The 15,795-nt window shown below is 45.4% G+C and overlaps 1 protein-coding gene across 3 annotated transcripts in view; it reads right to left on the minus strand.

Moving 5' to 3' along the window:
• The window catches only part of ALPK1 (alpha kinase 1), a gene marked incomplete at its 3' end in the record, with an annotated part of 47,871 nt that overhangs the window by 12,013 nt on the left and 20,063 nt on the right, over nt 1–15,795 (minus strand). For all 3 annotated transcript variants that reach the window (XM_080373671.1, XM_080373670.1, XM_080373669.1), the window contains 3 exons: nt 12,353–12,507; nt 2,290–2,488; nt 213–272 (listed from right to left, as the gene is read on the minus strand). In XM_080373671.1, the coding sequence (XP_080229797.1) occupies nt 213–272; nt 2,290–2,488; nt 12,353–12,507 (414 nt within the window). The remainder of the gene's footprint in view (nt 1–212; nt 273–2,289; nt 2,489–12,352; nt 12,508–15,795) is intronic.

Raw genomic sequence — 15,795 nt, forward strand, 5'->3', positions numbered from 1 at the left:
AACATACAAGGATGAATTACGGATTTTTTTTTTTAAAAAAAGGTCGCAGTTTCCACATTTTAGCAAAGAATGGTGCAGAAAAGAGACACATGATGTAAGGAGTCATTACTGAGGTCAGACTGGCTGTATTTGAAGCTCATGTGATTAAAACTAGTATTAAAAAATCCCACCAAAATAGCAACTATGAAATTGGAAAAGAAAGATATACATACCTGTTGCTCCTTTGTCATTAATAAGGCTGCTTAGGATATATTCAGCTTTTAAAAGTTTACCTGATTGAAAATAAAATTTTAAAAAAGATAGAAAATTAATATAAAAATATACCACGTGATATGAAGTGAACAAAAATACTCATCACTGAAAGCCTCTGCAAATTGTACTCTTCTTCCCAGCACTGTCAGTGTGTCCATGCTTAGACTAAACTTTCCAATTAAATATGTGCCGCAGATTCTGCTTCACGCTCAGGAATCTCTTTGACACTGGATATATTATATATACAACAAATATTGCAGAAAACACTGATGAGACAACGGTTTCTAGCAATACACTTGCTTTGGAAAATCTCATCGAGAAGCTATGTGATATTTAACCTGATAGATCCCATTATCACCTGCATATACATTTGCTGCTGTCAATAGTCATAAATGTACATGCATTACATTCTATAACGTGGTTGCACAGTAAGATAAAATGATGTATATATCTTCTTTACTTAACATATTATCCATTCCTGGAAGATTGCTTAATCTTAGAATGTGAGAAAGTCTTCCTCAAGTCAAACTCTGATATTTCTGTTGAATTTCTGTGCATGCTGTCTATGTTCTACAGCACAGCTTCAGTAAACCAACCACAAGGAGAAAACAATAAATCTCTCTTCATTACAGGGGAGGCTAAGGCTGCACGTTGGGTTTAGAGTAAACCCAAGCCCTGCAGTGTAGGCAGGTGGCTCCAGGCACTCATTTCTTGCTCTGCTCCTTCCCATGCCTTGGGCTGCTGCAGGAGTCATAGCAGGGGAGATGGCAACAAGACTGGGCACTGAGCTGATGGCCACCCCACCAGCTGGGTTTCCCTGCTCTTCTTTCTCTTCCAAAACAAAGTAATTCAGCCTGCTTCCTTCACCAACAGAGCTGCCAGTCTCTGTCCCAGGGAAACATGGGTTTTGGAAACCCATTTTGGTCTCACTGGGGAGTTTCACCACGGGGGGGAAGCTCTGCAGATGCACCTCAGAGCCAGCTGACCTGACGTCCTGCCACAGAAATCATAGCCACAGGCTATGCTGCCTCCCTGTCATTCTCTATATAGCTTTTAAGAACCATCTTAAGCACAGATTATATAGCCAAAAAAATACAGAGAAAGGATGCAGAATGCAACACAAAGTGGAGATTCTGCCTATCAGCCCCCTGTCATGTGGCTCAGAGGTTTTGTTGCATGGCCAGAGTCACCCGTGGCAGGCTTGACGGGCTGCAGGAGAGGCCTTAAGGTCTAATTTGATCAGCTTGATTCATGTTGAACCTTGCTTTTTGTCTCAGTTGTCTGGCTGAATTCAAGAAGGCTGCTCCAGCCAGAGAAGCAGTGTAAGTGTTGGCTGAACTAGTTCATCAATTGGAGTGTGCCAGTACCCAGACACCATGGCAATAGGAGCATGAGAAGTCCACAGCCACAAATGAAACCGGCTACACAGGGAACCTTTAGTTCTTTTTTTCTGCAAATAAAATATTCCTTAGTTGGGTGTTTCAGAGCAAGTTTGTCTGGCTTTGTTTCCTTCTCCCTAGTAGGACAGTGAGAAGATGCATTAAAAATCCTTCAGGTGTTGCCAATGTTATAGGAATGATGGAATTTATCTTTTTTTTTAAATCAGTTTGTCCTCTAAGCTGCATTGTTTGCATAGTCAAGGGGTCCCACTGGAAAAAAAAAAAAAAAAAAAGGCAGTGCAGAGAAAATGCCAGGATTCTAATTTACTTTTTAAAGCCCCTTGGTCAGAAATATAGCAATTCAGATATCCCTGTTTGAAACCAGCAGGGAAGATTTGTTAATGAACAAAAGCTCCAATTAGTATTTTCCACACCCTTTCACAATTCTCTCTCCTGCTTTTGGCTCTGAAACCTTTTATACCAGCCCCTTTGTGCTAGTGAGAGGAGCTGGGAGGGCTCAAGGGGGCTGGGGGTGGGCTGTGCGTTTGAAAAGATGGCACCGGGGCTGTAAGCATGTCATCCGCAGCGAGGGACAAAGTGTCTTCTTCAAAGTCAAGTAGTTTCTTATTGGGCTTGAGCTGAGAAAATGGAGCGGTACCTGTGTTGACAGAGAGGCGAGCTTGGCGGATGAGCACCTGAGGACTGATCGGCGTGGTAGGCTGCAGCCTGTGCAGACCTTTGGCAATCTGAAGAAGTTTGCTGGAGGCATCAATCCAATACAGGAACCGGTCAATCAGGAACACAATAGCAGCTGCGGTTACACAGTCCTTGACCATGATGGAGGCTTTCAAATAAACCTGAAAAGAACACCAGTGCCATGGGGCAGCCTTGGAGAAACTTACCTCGCAAAGGCTCAGTGGACTGTCTACAAAAAATGTTCTGCTTTAGTAACTCTCTCCCTAACAGTGCTGCCTACGTACCATTTTAGAACAGATGGGATATCCTTAGTTATTTTCTGTAAGGTGGCTACACAGTTTTACAGCAAAAGAAGTATTGAACATTACAAGAAGCAAGTATTCACTAGCAATTAAAAGGCTGTCTCAGAATTTCTACTCACCTCATAATCTTTACCTTCCTAGGCACTGACATAATGGAGAAAGTCTTTGTGTCAGTGACCAGATAGGATTTACTATGACTATTCCTGAACATATTTTCATTTTTAAGGTAGGAAGGATCCAGCTGTTTTTTTGTTTGCGGCATAGATATCATTCCTGATTTTTTTTTTTGTCTTTCTAATTGTTGTTTAGTATTTGGAACCACATCATTTGATGGCCTGTTAATGAATTTAAATCATGCCCAACTGATTACTAGCAGTAATAACAGTTTAAAAGGGGAACATGAGTCTGGAAAGACTGGAAATGGTCACTATAGGCATTGCCCCAGATGGAGCTCAAGCCATCCACTGCTTTGTACACCACAAACAAGCAAACAGGGCAGGAATCCCATGTTTTTCGCCTGCAGGTCATCTTTAATGATTACTAAGTTTGTATGAACTCTCTGGGATTCCCCACAGTGGTTGAGCCATCACACTGACATGAGGAATCAGCCAGAGCTCCTGAGATAGCATGCTGCTAAGAGGACAGGAGGCCAACAAGAAGAATGTGTTTCTCATGTCATTCATGTCAGTGAGTAACTCCACTCATGACAGAGTAAAAGCAACACAGAGGAGGGAGGATCAGGCCCCACGGCACCATCAGAGGATGAGAGACTGCCAAGAAAACTGTGTCCAAATCCCTGCTACAACATCAAGTTTAGCAGCTATCTCCCATTTCTGTCTTAGCACCAGCCTCCTTCCCTTCCTTGTGTGAATGCACAGGCAGAGCCAGAGAATGGTCCACGAACTGCTTCAGGCACCGCTCAAGCTTCTTAGACTCCTCCCCAGCCTTATTTCTACTCTTTATCCTTTTAGCTCAGAGCCTTACACTCTGACAACCAGACTCATTCTTGATTTTGAGTAGCAGAACCGCCGTCTGAGGTGTGCAAGAAAGCCCACGTCAAACCATCTGGAGAAGTCCCTGCGGTATACGGCATGAAGGCCGGCTTGCAGCACCAATCTGTTGTGAGTATTTGCTAGCTTGTTTGCACTTCAGCGAGGAGGGTTTGTACAAATTTCCTTTTTTCTCCTGAGCTCGGGTTGGATTTTCTAAGAGGATGGCACTTGAAAAGGATTCCTGGAGTTGGGCACGCACAACTCCGCTTGTGCCGGCCAACAATGGAGGAATCCCCCTCTCCAAGCACCTGTAAACTGACACTGCAAACCAGCCATTCGAAATGCTCATCAACAGGCCATATATTTAAGCACAGAGCATCGCCTAATCTATTTTTTTTTCCTCCCCTTCTTCCTTTAATAGATCGGAGCACAAAAGCCTGAGAGAGGGTGACCTATCAAACAAAAGGGCCTTTGAGTTCCTAGGAAAAGTAGACTTGGAGGAGGATGGAAGGAATCCAAGTGGCCCTATTATTTCCACTTGCACTAATTAGACATTTTTCTGTCAGCTATTGAGCACTGCTGAGAGGCCAAACTCACTGAATTCATTTCTAAAGTGTTTACAGAAGTTTGCATCTGTTTGTGTCTCTTCAGGAGGAAAATAAGCACTTCAATAGCATTGTGGAAAATCTAAACGAAGCATCCTATTCTGAAGGGCCTGGCAGTCTTGCAGCTGCATAATTTAACTCTCTGCTCAATGCCAAAACCTCTCGTGTCCCTCTCCAAACCCAAATGGACGCAAAATGTAGAAAAGTCAAGCCAGGGAGAGAAACTCTGCTTTTTTTTAAAAAAAAGGCAGGGCTGCATGCTGTGTGGCACACAGAAACACGGTTCGGTGTCAGTCTTTGCAATTACGTTCCCCCCTGTTCTGAGAAATTAATACCCACTCCTTTCATTCCCTGCCAACTCGTGTGGCTGGAAAATTCCTCAGCACCTACAGCTAATGCACCGGCGCGCTGGGCACGCACCCAAACCATGCACAAAGACCCTCCCCATGCCACTCCGAAATGAAATGGGGCAGCAGCTCCCTGTCACCCAGCCCAGACCCAGGGTAACCCTATTGACTTCCAAGATGTCACAGCCTATCCCCACACAATCAGAAACCCAGCGCCGCTCGCCACAGCCAGACACTTTGTTCTGCATAGGGGGCTAGCGCCCTGAACAGATTTACTCACTTTCTTTTATCACTTTAAAGCTGATGTAGGCGCATCTACAGAGAGAGAGAGAGAGAGAGGGAGGGAGGGAGGGAGAAAGAGCGAGGTATGTGCACACTTTGTTTTCACATCTGTGTCCATGACGTGAAATGCATATGTCTAATTGAGTTTATGACACAAAGGGAACCTTGCGGCTGGGAAGTGGAATCAGGTGGTGAGAGAATTAAATTTGCACCAGATTTCTATACATGGACCATTGGGGAAAATGCAAAACAGCCTTTAGTGAAGGGTTTTTTCCTTAATGGCGATGAGTGGGAGGGTGTGCTGTTTGCATGGTTTCCTGCATTAGTGGGTTAGCTCCTCCTCATGCCGGGGCTGAAGTTTGGGTCCCAGCTTTGGGTTCAAAGCTACGACGCCTCCTTTGCATTGACAATGGGGGCCGCTCCCAAGAGAGGGGAGAAGCTCAGAACCGGGGCCATCTGGCACTAGGACTGGCAGGAAAGCGTCAAAGGGAAATTATTGGTGCATAGTAAATGAGGACGAGGAGGAGGGGAAGAAAATAGGAGAAAATCTTCATGTGGCAGCTGATGTAAGCGGAATTACAAGCCCAAATAAATGAAATACTGATTTAATCCACTCTCTATGTTCTCTCTATAAAGCAAAGATCCTGGAGGCAAGCCCCCCTGCTCCAGCCTGTGGGCTCAGGAGGGTCCCCTTTGGTAAAACACCACTGCACGCAGCAAGGTTAGAAAGCAGGGGCAGGAATAACTTCATTTTCAGGGTGTCCCCACAGTTTTGCAGACGCTCTGGATTTCTGTTTTCACTTATATCCATTCACCTCAGAGTGTTTCAGTCTTTGTTGCATTTGTAACTGCAGCTGAGGTTTAAAATCTTCAAAAAAACCCCAAAACAAAACCAAGAGCAGTCAACAAAGAATTTCCAATTCTGTGCACAAGGCAGGAGTTCCAGTGGCACGTACTTCCAGGTGCTTTAATTCTTTCGCAAGACCTGCTCCTAGTTAGCACTTCACTGAACCCTAACAAATTGCTCAGTTTTCTTTCCCCTTACGTTCGTCCCCTGTCAGATTAAACACAGAGTCACAACACCAATGGATCTGGCTGAAGTCTTTCACTCTTTTACCCCACGCGCTCTTAGCAAAGCCTGTCTTTCCAACGGACCAAAGCTGCTGTCACCGCATGGGACTTCTCTATCAATCTCTGCCTTTCAGCTGGCAATCAGAGCCCATTTGACAAATAACAAGGAATTAAGCCTCCTACCACTTCTGTGATGGGCAGAAGAAAGCATGTCCATGAGGTGCAGATGGATACACTTGAAACACGGGACAGTCCAGTCACGCAGAAAATAGCCACAGTCTGAGGAATGAGAAGCTCTTGGACACTTTCCTCTCTGCTCAGAGCAGCAGAGAACCCTGTTTCATGGCTTGAGCTTCCGAGGCTGTTAATTAGCTCAAGTTATTCATCCTGAAGGCAATGGAGTGTTGGGTGTTTATTCAATGGAAGCAGCATTAGGTCCATTATTAGCAGTTCAAAACACCACAGAACGGGTCATTTTTTTACAACCAACCACATCTTGCTTCACCAACTGAGAAAGTACTAGAGCGAGAATAACTCCTGGTTTTCTGCAATTGCACTTGCCACTGATTTCATTTTACTGCTATTGGGATGTTCCACGTGCTGCTCTCAGCTTCCACTCTATCTGAGAGCCACTGCTGTTTGCAGAAAGCAGAGCTCCAGTAGAGCAGTGCCTGGAGATTCCTGCAGGCAGGACCAGCTCCCTCCCTTGCAGGATGGAGAGGGCATCCCATCAAGACTGAGCAGAGAAGGCACCATCCCTGATCAAGCTGCTGTTGGCATGTGCTCTCAGCACTGGGTAGCAGTAATGAAGGGACTGCAGCTACCTGAAGGGGCAAGTAGTAGAATCATCTGTGTGATGAACGTGAGCAGTCACAGGAGGGAGGAAAGCAGCAGGCAGCTCAGGCTGCTGAACAGTGGCATTTTGGGATGAGGACAGAAGCAGAACCCTTTAAAGTGCTAAGGAAGCTCCTTGAGGGGTAGTTCCTGTGGACCTCATATCTGACAAGGCAGCAGGGGTCTGGAGGACCACAGTCATCTGCAGGAGTACCTATTCTTAATTATTACTAAGGACAGGTGCAACAATAATTTTGTAGTCCTTATTTGTTCTGCTGTGCTCGAGCTCTAGACTATTTATAAACTAGTGTGGTGATTCCCTGTGGTACATCAAGATACTATATTGAAGGGGATATTTTAATACTTAAAAATAGCTAAGTGCCAGTGACAGAACCCTACCAAGAAGGTGGCATCAAGAGCATTATAGTCAGCCAAAAATCCAACAGTCTCTGTCCTAAATCTGTGTCCTCAATTAATTTGAGAGGTAGTTTAATTTGGAATGAAAATACAACACAGCAATCTCAGTAATACAACATTTAAGATCTTTTCCAGGGAGGAAATACTCCTCCATGAAGCTGTGTCTGAGAAGAGGAAATCCTACCCATAAGCAAATTGAACAGCCCTACAGGTACTCAGGATCAGACTTCCCATTTTTTATTTGGTGCTGCACATAAACTCTGCTGTAGTTTTCCCACACGGGCAGCAGAAGACTGAGTGCTTTGCAGCATTGCACGCTGACAGCATCAGGGAGGCCACCCTGGACAGCTGAAGCTTTCCTGCCTGCACCTGATCTTTGATACTTCTCACTTACAAAGCGTCTGGGATTGTGCAGCCTAAGGGAGGCTGGGGTGCCACGGATTCCCTCCTAGGCTGAAATCAGCCCACAGCCACAGCTCTCCCTTACGTCACTCTCTGTTTCACTGGGATCACCCAAGAAGAGCTCTTATGAGGCAGGTAGCAAAAGGTCAGCCTGAACAACCAAGATCCCAGGGCTACGATTTAGGGCTTTAATTCTCCTGTTACCACATCAACAGTTAGAAGGAGGAGAAAACTAAATCCTCAGCCCCCTCTTTAGTTCTTTTTCAAAGGCTCCCAGCTCTTAAGTGCCACACACACACCTAAGGGTAGTTAGGGCATGTTCCTCAGAATGGTTTCCCTAATGGCAATCCATCAGCATGTAATTAGCCAAGGCCCAGGAAAGGGCTGCTGGGCCTTATTTTCTACTCTTTTCAATATTCCCTTTAACTCTCATGAGATTCTGCACCAGCAGAGTCAGGATTTGTGCTGCCCCATCCACAGCAAGGAGCATGGGGTCAGCCTGCACTGTTCCCTACAGCAGGTGCAGAGACTGGCCCTAGCCCTGCTCTTGAGGGATTTTCCCCACGTATTCTCATTGTACCTATCCCAGGTACAATCCTGGTCCGTGGCTGAACACCTAAGCCTGGATGCAGGAACTATTGATATGTATAATAAAAATGAAGTAAAGGCCCACATCATTATGATAGGTTTGCAAACAGGCTCTAATCTTGCAAAAAAGTAATAAAAATATTAACACGGCATGAATCATCCCACAAAAGAACTACTTGTGCGCATAGTGTTGTCCTTCAACAAAACCTAAAACCTACAACACGGTTTGTGGGATCAAAGCCTATGTGTACACGGGCATGTTGCCCTCTATTGGCTGGTCACCAAGCATAAGGCTATTTCCATCCCTTGGGATAGCGAAGATCTGCAGGAAGAGTAACCCCTGGCAGCCTCCCTTTTGGATCTGCAGCCCCAGTCCCAACCCTACAACGCATGTGGTATTTAGAGAGAAAAAGTAATCCCTCCTTATTTATGCTGGTCAGCAAGGATGCTGTTACAATTCTGATTTTGCTTTGATTTGTTAAAAACAAAGACCTCAGTGCTTGCTTTGGATACAGATGTTGGCTTTCCCACTAAAGGGGCATTTAGGCTGAGATGGGGGCTGCGGGATGGCTTGGTTTGCTAGCAGGGAAGCTCTCTTAAAACCTGTTAGGAAAACATGGAAAACAGAATTTTGAGCTTGCTGAACTGGGCTGCCTTTGTATTGGTTGGGGAATCCCCAACAGAGAAAAGAAAAAGAGCCAACCCAAACAAAAAAACCCCAACCATCTTCTAGAAGATGCAAAGATTTTGTAAAACCAGAAGTGCCGGTTTGCCTCAAGTTTACAGTAAATTTGCTGCCTTTAAATCCCAAGGGAGGTTCAGTAACTTCATATAGTGGAGCAAGGGGGAGGGGGGGGGGCAGGGTGGTAATAGAAAAGTTTGCATATACTGCCAAAATCTGTCCTGAGCCGTGCTCTGGCAGTAGCATGGTTCCCATTGAACTGATGCTGCAGTGAGAGTGTGCCGAGGAAAGCCTGGCTCGTCGCTAACCCCTGCCCCACCAAGCTGGTTTTGCCATGCCTTCCTACTCCTTCAGCCAGTGTGCAGAAGCAATAATCATCCCACAGCAAAGGCAAAGAAGAGCACTTTAAAAGTCTGCAGGTGCAGGTGGCTTTGCCTTCTTGATGTGTCAAACAAGCATGCAGCCACCAGCAATGGGTATCCCACTTTTTAAAGTGCAACACTAAGGCAAACTCTTGAAGCCGAAGCCTAATCCGCTTACTCACTGTGCTGGTCTTATGGAGCTTTTCAGTCTACTCGCAGAGTAAAACATCCTCGTGGTGAGCCCTGGTAGCCAGCTCTGTCTCCTCCTAACACCACCAGTGTGTTATGGTAATGAAGTGCCTTTCATTCATGGATCTTAAAGCACTTTTTAAATGTAATGAATTAGGGTTTATGGGCTTATTCTAAGAATGGCAAATTAAAATAAACAGAGATGAAAAATTTTAAAAGTTTTCCTGAACAATAAATTGACAAAGACTTATTTTTTTTCTTCCTCTAGGGAATTAAATTATCCTTCTGTCCTTCATGCCCCCACTCCCCCCCCCCCCAAAAAAAAAAAAAGTTGCTCAGACTTTTATCTTTCCTCATCACACTGTAATCACTTCTCTTCAGCCTCATTTCCCCCCCCCCCCCCAGCTTTTTATTCAAAGAACTGAAGAAGCCTTTGCTCTGCCTTGAAATTTTATTTTTTAAAAAAAGGGGTGGGGGTGGAGGGGAAAGGAATGGATGAAGGGGGGGGGGGGGGGGAAATCCCTTTTCCTGACTAATACTAATAATACAGGTCAAAATGTCAGTCTATCTACAATTAAATGGAAAACAAAAAAGGTTTTCCCTTTTTCCCATGGTACAATGGCACTGGAATATAAATTACTGATGAAGATGAAATAATACTTCAAAGCACATGGGGAAAGGCAGCACAACGTTTACAAAGTATTTTCAACCGCAGGATAAAACATTGAAGACAACGGTAACCAATGGACTTCAGGGGGTGTTGGTGAATAGTCTAAAACTAGCATGCAGTAGGATTTTAAGTCCCTATAGTCTATGACCCCATGATATGCTTTGTTTAACAAGGGCAGCTGCAGTTATCAACAGATGTTTCAGCAATAAATAATTGGTATCATCTCAGAAAAGATCCATCTACCTGGGGAGAGGGCATAATGCTGCAAACACTGCTCCACTATTACAGCCACATTAATCTCCCATCTAGCCAGGTCTCTCAGGGAGTTTACTGCAGGTGTTTATCCTGAGAGAGAGCAGACAAATGCTCCAAAGTTAGAGAGCTGTGTGGGGATTGTAAAGGAGGTCAACCTCTGCCATAAATTTCTGTCTAAGGCCACACACACCAAAGAGAAAAAGAAAATAAATACCCAAGAAGCAGCCACTCCCTATCCTCCCCAAGGAAAATGAGGATCCCTGCAATGTGGGATGCTGGCGAAGGGATGCTGCGGCTGACACCTCCCAGCCCTGCAGTTGGCTTTTCTGAGCTTCTCATTGCTCTTCAAAGTAATTGTCCTCCTCAAACAAAACTTGCTGGCTTTATTTGGGCAGGATTCTCTCTGAAGCAGGTGAAATCTCTTGGCCACCCTGGAGTTAACAGCAGTTTTGCAGCTAGGATTTCAGCAGGGCCAGACCTCCCTGCCCCAAACCCTAGATTTTCAGGCCAGACTGCCCCTTCCCGTGAGGAATAGGACTGTGTTGGCTTCAGACATGCACTACAGCAAGTAAAAAAAAAAAAAAACACCCAAAACCTCACAAACCACATCCTTACTTTCTGTCTGCCCTGCCAAAGGGATAACTAGCCTAGATGTTACCTTTACTGTTGAAAAGGCAGTCCTCTATTTGCTACAAGTCATGTCTGACACACCTCTGAGAAAATCAAAAAGCAACCCGTATTTCTTGCTGCTTTCTAATCTTTACACTCAAATTCATCATCTTACATGATGGGATCCCCAAGCACCTATTGGATCCTGCAACTCCTTACACAGCCAAGTATCCTTTACTCACAGGAGAAGTCACATTAAGTTCTTGCTTTTCCTGCCTAGGTTTTGGCCAGCTTTGGTCCTCAAAGGGATCCTGTCAAGTAATTTTCTTGAAAAAAGAAAAGTAGGTGATGAATCGTGCAAGCCCTACTAAAGTGAATAATCCTCATTGCCTCCTAGTAGTGCTGAATTAAACAAGGCACAGCAGTCTTTTCAAATTCATGGTGTTTTTTTTAAATGTTATCTAAACATTTGGCATTTTAGTTTTTTATAATTCCAGTTCTTCAGGGAAGAGGTAAACGTTACCTTAGTGGAAACAGAAACAGAACTGCCCTGTGAAAGCAGAGGAACAGACAAAGCATGTGCCCAGACTAGCACAGGCTGAGCACGACAGCGAGCAGAAACAATGTAAGTGCAGTCACAGTCATCGCTGCACGTTTCAATTGTTCTCCAAGGTGCTCAGTGCACGGACAATCCCTATTTACCTTCTGGGGTCATGTCTAGACAAGGCAGAGGCAGTGCCCTCTGCTCTGCGATGTCTCTGTCATTACTATCTAGGCACTTTTATTCCTTGCACAGCAGCAGCCAAACGCCTGGACACACTCAAGATGTTATCGCTTGAATCCATTTTATCTTCCCTGCACTGGGAGAGCACATAAAACTGCAGGTACCAGCAAGACCTCAAACAAAGAGCCTTGCATGGTGTGGCACACCCATCGTCGAGCTGCACAGCCAACAGACAGACCAGAAGCCTAACCGCGAGGCAGAGCTCCCACTGATCTCAACCTTAGCTTGGTTGCAGTGACAGCAGAGGGCAGGACTTTCCTTCCCTTGGAAGATGCAGTGGTGACATGGAAATGAGCTGTTTCACAAGGAGAAGGAAACTGATTCACACATGTTGCTTCATAGCAACTGTAATGAAAAAAACCTGGAAACTATGTGTAGCTTCTGGGTCCCTCTCGTCTGAGGACTGCAACAAATAGAAGTCACATCTCTACTTTGGCCCTTTGGCCTTTGTGAGCGACCCCATCCCAACATGGACCCGCTCACCTCTGCTTGCCAAGCAGTTCCTCACCTGCTGCTGCCACCAGGCAGAAAAAAACAGCCCCTGAACCCACAGGTGATACTACCTGCCAGGGTTCTGCATACCCTCAACACCTCAGTGGGATGTTTTATGCAACAGGTGTGTTGTAGTTCATACCAGCAAATCAGGGAGCCTCGCACTGATCATATCTTGCAGGTTTGTTTTGTCTTCTGGGCTGAGGTCTTGTTTGTATTGCCACTTCTCTGGCACAAAGGGCCACTTCATTTCCTTTGCCTCCTCCAGAAGGGTCCTCAAGTCCTCAGGAAGCAAACCTGAAAAGGTCAAAGAGCAGGTAAAGATATTGCAGTGGGTTCAGCCGCAACACTTACAACAGAGCACATACTCTGCAAAAAGCATACCTCCCCTCGCTCACAGACCTTCTCCCAGTTGTTACTAGCTCTTAGCTCTTGCCACCAGCCTCAGGCTTGCCTGTCATCTGTTACCCTTGACTGCTCTGCCCTCCAGGTAAATGGGAGCTATCAGCCATTAAAAAGGCTTTTAGCAGGAAGTCATACCAGCTGGTGGCTGGCTGGGCGTGAAGAGCTACTCAAGAGACAGGAGGAAATCTGTTCCCTGATTGAGGAGAGGGCTCCTGGCAGAGCAAATGGGGCCAACAGCACAGAAGACCTGTCCCTCTTACTGAGAGCTTGCTGGTGACGGTGGCAGAGCCAGCCCAAAAAGCCACATTCAAACAGGGAGATAAACCCAGACTACATAAAGCAATTAGACAAAGATCTAAAGGTATATAATGAATAACAAGCATATGCTCTTGAGAATAATTATTTGACAGATAATTCAGTAAAAAAAAGGTTGTTGGCTTGAGTTACTCAACATGCTCTCAGAGCAGTAGCTGTAGACTACAGGACACTTTCTCTCAACACAAGAGAGCTCACTGCTATAGCAAGGCAAAATGGTTTAAGCCACGTGCCTAGGAACTGCTATTAACATGGCAGTGCCCATGGATGCGTGGCAGAAAGCAGCTGAAGCCTGGCTATGAGATTCCCTGTTCAAAGCTGATGCATCTTCTTTGAAGCCAGCTTAGCCAAGTAATTCACACTAGCTGAGGAGCTGGCCTGAGCTCTTGTACTTCTCTTGCAGTTTGCAACAGAAGTTAAAAAATAAGCTAGGAGGAGAAGATGCCCTTCATCCAGGCATGGGTCCTACTCAGGCACAGCCAGTACAGAGCCGTATGGGAACCCCAGTCCTCACACCTTTCACCCAAGGGTTTCCAAATCCTACCCAAAGTACAGCTTCCCTCCCAGCTGGAAAGGCCAAGCACAAAGGAGTCAAAAGACAGATTTTATTTTTTTTAATGAGGGCAAAGTACTCCCATCTCCCACACCTGGCCCCTGAACCTCCAGCAATGTGCCAGAGCTTGCAAGGCAAGAGCACAGTTTGGCCTGTGCCCTGCTCCCTCCCTGGGCCAGCCCTTCGCCTCCCACATAACCATCAGCTTCAGTTAGGTCTCCAACCTGAACCGACTAAGGATGCAACTGCTAGTAGGAGCACACAGCTAGAGATCTGGGCTTGGATTTGTCCCTTCCTTTCAGCTGCAGCCCACATTTTAATTTTCCTTGAAGCAGGGATGAAGCTGCAGCCTGAGTGTGCTGTGCTGTGCTAACCACTTGGCTGGACAGACTCTCTGGCCAATAAAAGTGGATTAACAAGGATTATTGACCAGATGGGGTTAATGGTGATCATCAGCTGCAGATCTAGCCCCTTCTGGTCATTAATCCCCAGAAAAAGCCCTGCTCAGAGATGGACCATCATTGCTTTAACAAGGCAATGCAATAAATGTATTACTACATATTTTTTAATCAGTCCTTTATGGATGACTGTAGAACATGCACTACATAAAAAGTCTATTTCATGCTCATATTACAGTGCACTTACTGGTATTTTTTTTTCTAGGAAAAAGTGGAAAGTTGGACATGTAGGGCCCTTTTGCCAAAAGGTCACCTCTAAAAAGATACCACTTTTTCCAACCCACATTTTCTCACTTGTTGCTGCAGCTCTGGACACACGTTCCCATTACACATCCCAGTTTCACACACAGCCACATTTCTCAGTCCTTCTGAAGCAGTGTCTGGAGGGGCTCAGCTCTCTGTGTTGTTGCAATGTGGCCAGGTGGCAGAGCTGGAGGGGAGAGGAGGTCATGCTCCCACCCTCATACCTCTTACTGCAAAATCAGCACAGCAGCAGGGACACCCACCTCAGCATGAGGGGGACAAAATGATGGACAGAGGGATTCATGCCCCTGTGTAGACCGAGGAAGACTGAGCTTCCCAGAATCTTTTCCAAAGGAAGATGGGGAGCCTGAAGGCAGTCAGAGCAAGTACATGTTTCCCCATATGATCCCATAGGACTGACGTTTTGGGGAGGGATCTAGAGAAATAGGATGCTTACACAGACAGCCTTTCTGTCTCTTTCTCTACCTTCATCTTCTGTCTTTTCCACATGAAGTCACACTTACTTAAATAACACTAAAACAGGAAAAATAGTAGTGACAGCAACTATGAAAATAACCAGTGAGATAACATAGACATTGGTATTCTTGCTAAAGCATAAAGGTATTACTGCTGTCCTCTTGTTCCTGTTTCCATGTTATCCTTAAATAACATTAATGCCCCTTCTACTTGATGCACTATAGAATAAAGAATACATCCAAATTATTTAATATTGAACTTTGATTTTTAAAGAGGCATCTTCAGTGGTCACTGCCACAAAGCTGGTTAGAAAAGGAAACCAGGGCAACATCTTCAGAAGGATTGGGCAATCTAGGAGCCTTCAGTCATCTTTGGCATCGGATATTTGTGCAAACCTAGCAGGATACCACTTTGAGCCTTGCTGTGATGTCTAGTTGTCACCGCATGGAAACAAACACAGTTAGTGTGTTAATGACAATAAAATGATGTTGTATTGCAAGAATATCCACTAGAACCACACTAAACAGTTGGGGAGCTCCTATGAACAGTTGTGCGGTTTTCAGCTAAAATCCAACTCCCAGGACAAGAGTTGTAACAGAGAGCTTGTAAGGTAACTGTTCTCACCACAGGCAATATAAATTCATTAATTAATGAAGGTTGAACTGGCACAGAAGTTGATTGGAATGATTTCTAGCCTAAAAAGAAATAAAAACCCAATCCAGACCCATCTAACACCCATTCTAGCCCCTCTATTAAAGCGAGATAAAGAAGCACTCCTCCTCCTCTCCCCACCATTTATACATATTTGACTTTCAGTTCCTCCTGCACCTGGTCTGAGAAAGCTGGGGCAAACAAAGGAGGAGAGGGGGGCGAAGAAACCCCCTCCACCTCTGTGCTGGGAGGGTCTCCCCGAAGCAGAGAGCTGCCGACCTGCGAGGCCCTGCCATCCCTGGGTAGAGAGCCCCAGCAGTTATTAATGTTGCTGTCACCACCCTGCTGCTGGGTATTTTTCTTTCAGCTGATGGGAACACGGTCCTCGGAAAAGTCTGAGCATCACTTCAGGCTCTGATCGTTCATTTCCTAAAGCAGTTTACCTGAAGGACCATGTCTAATTGAGTGATTATAAGGCCACTG

Source organism: Falco punctatus, assembly GCF_963210335.1.
Source record: "Falco punctatus genome assembly, chromosome: 1".
Taxonomy (NCBI): Eukaryota; Metazoa; Chordata; class Aves; order Falconiformes; family Falconidae; genus Falco; species Falco punctatus.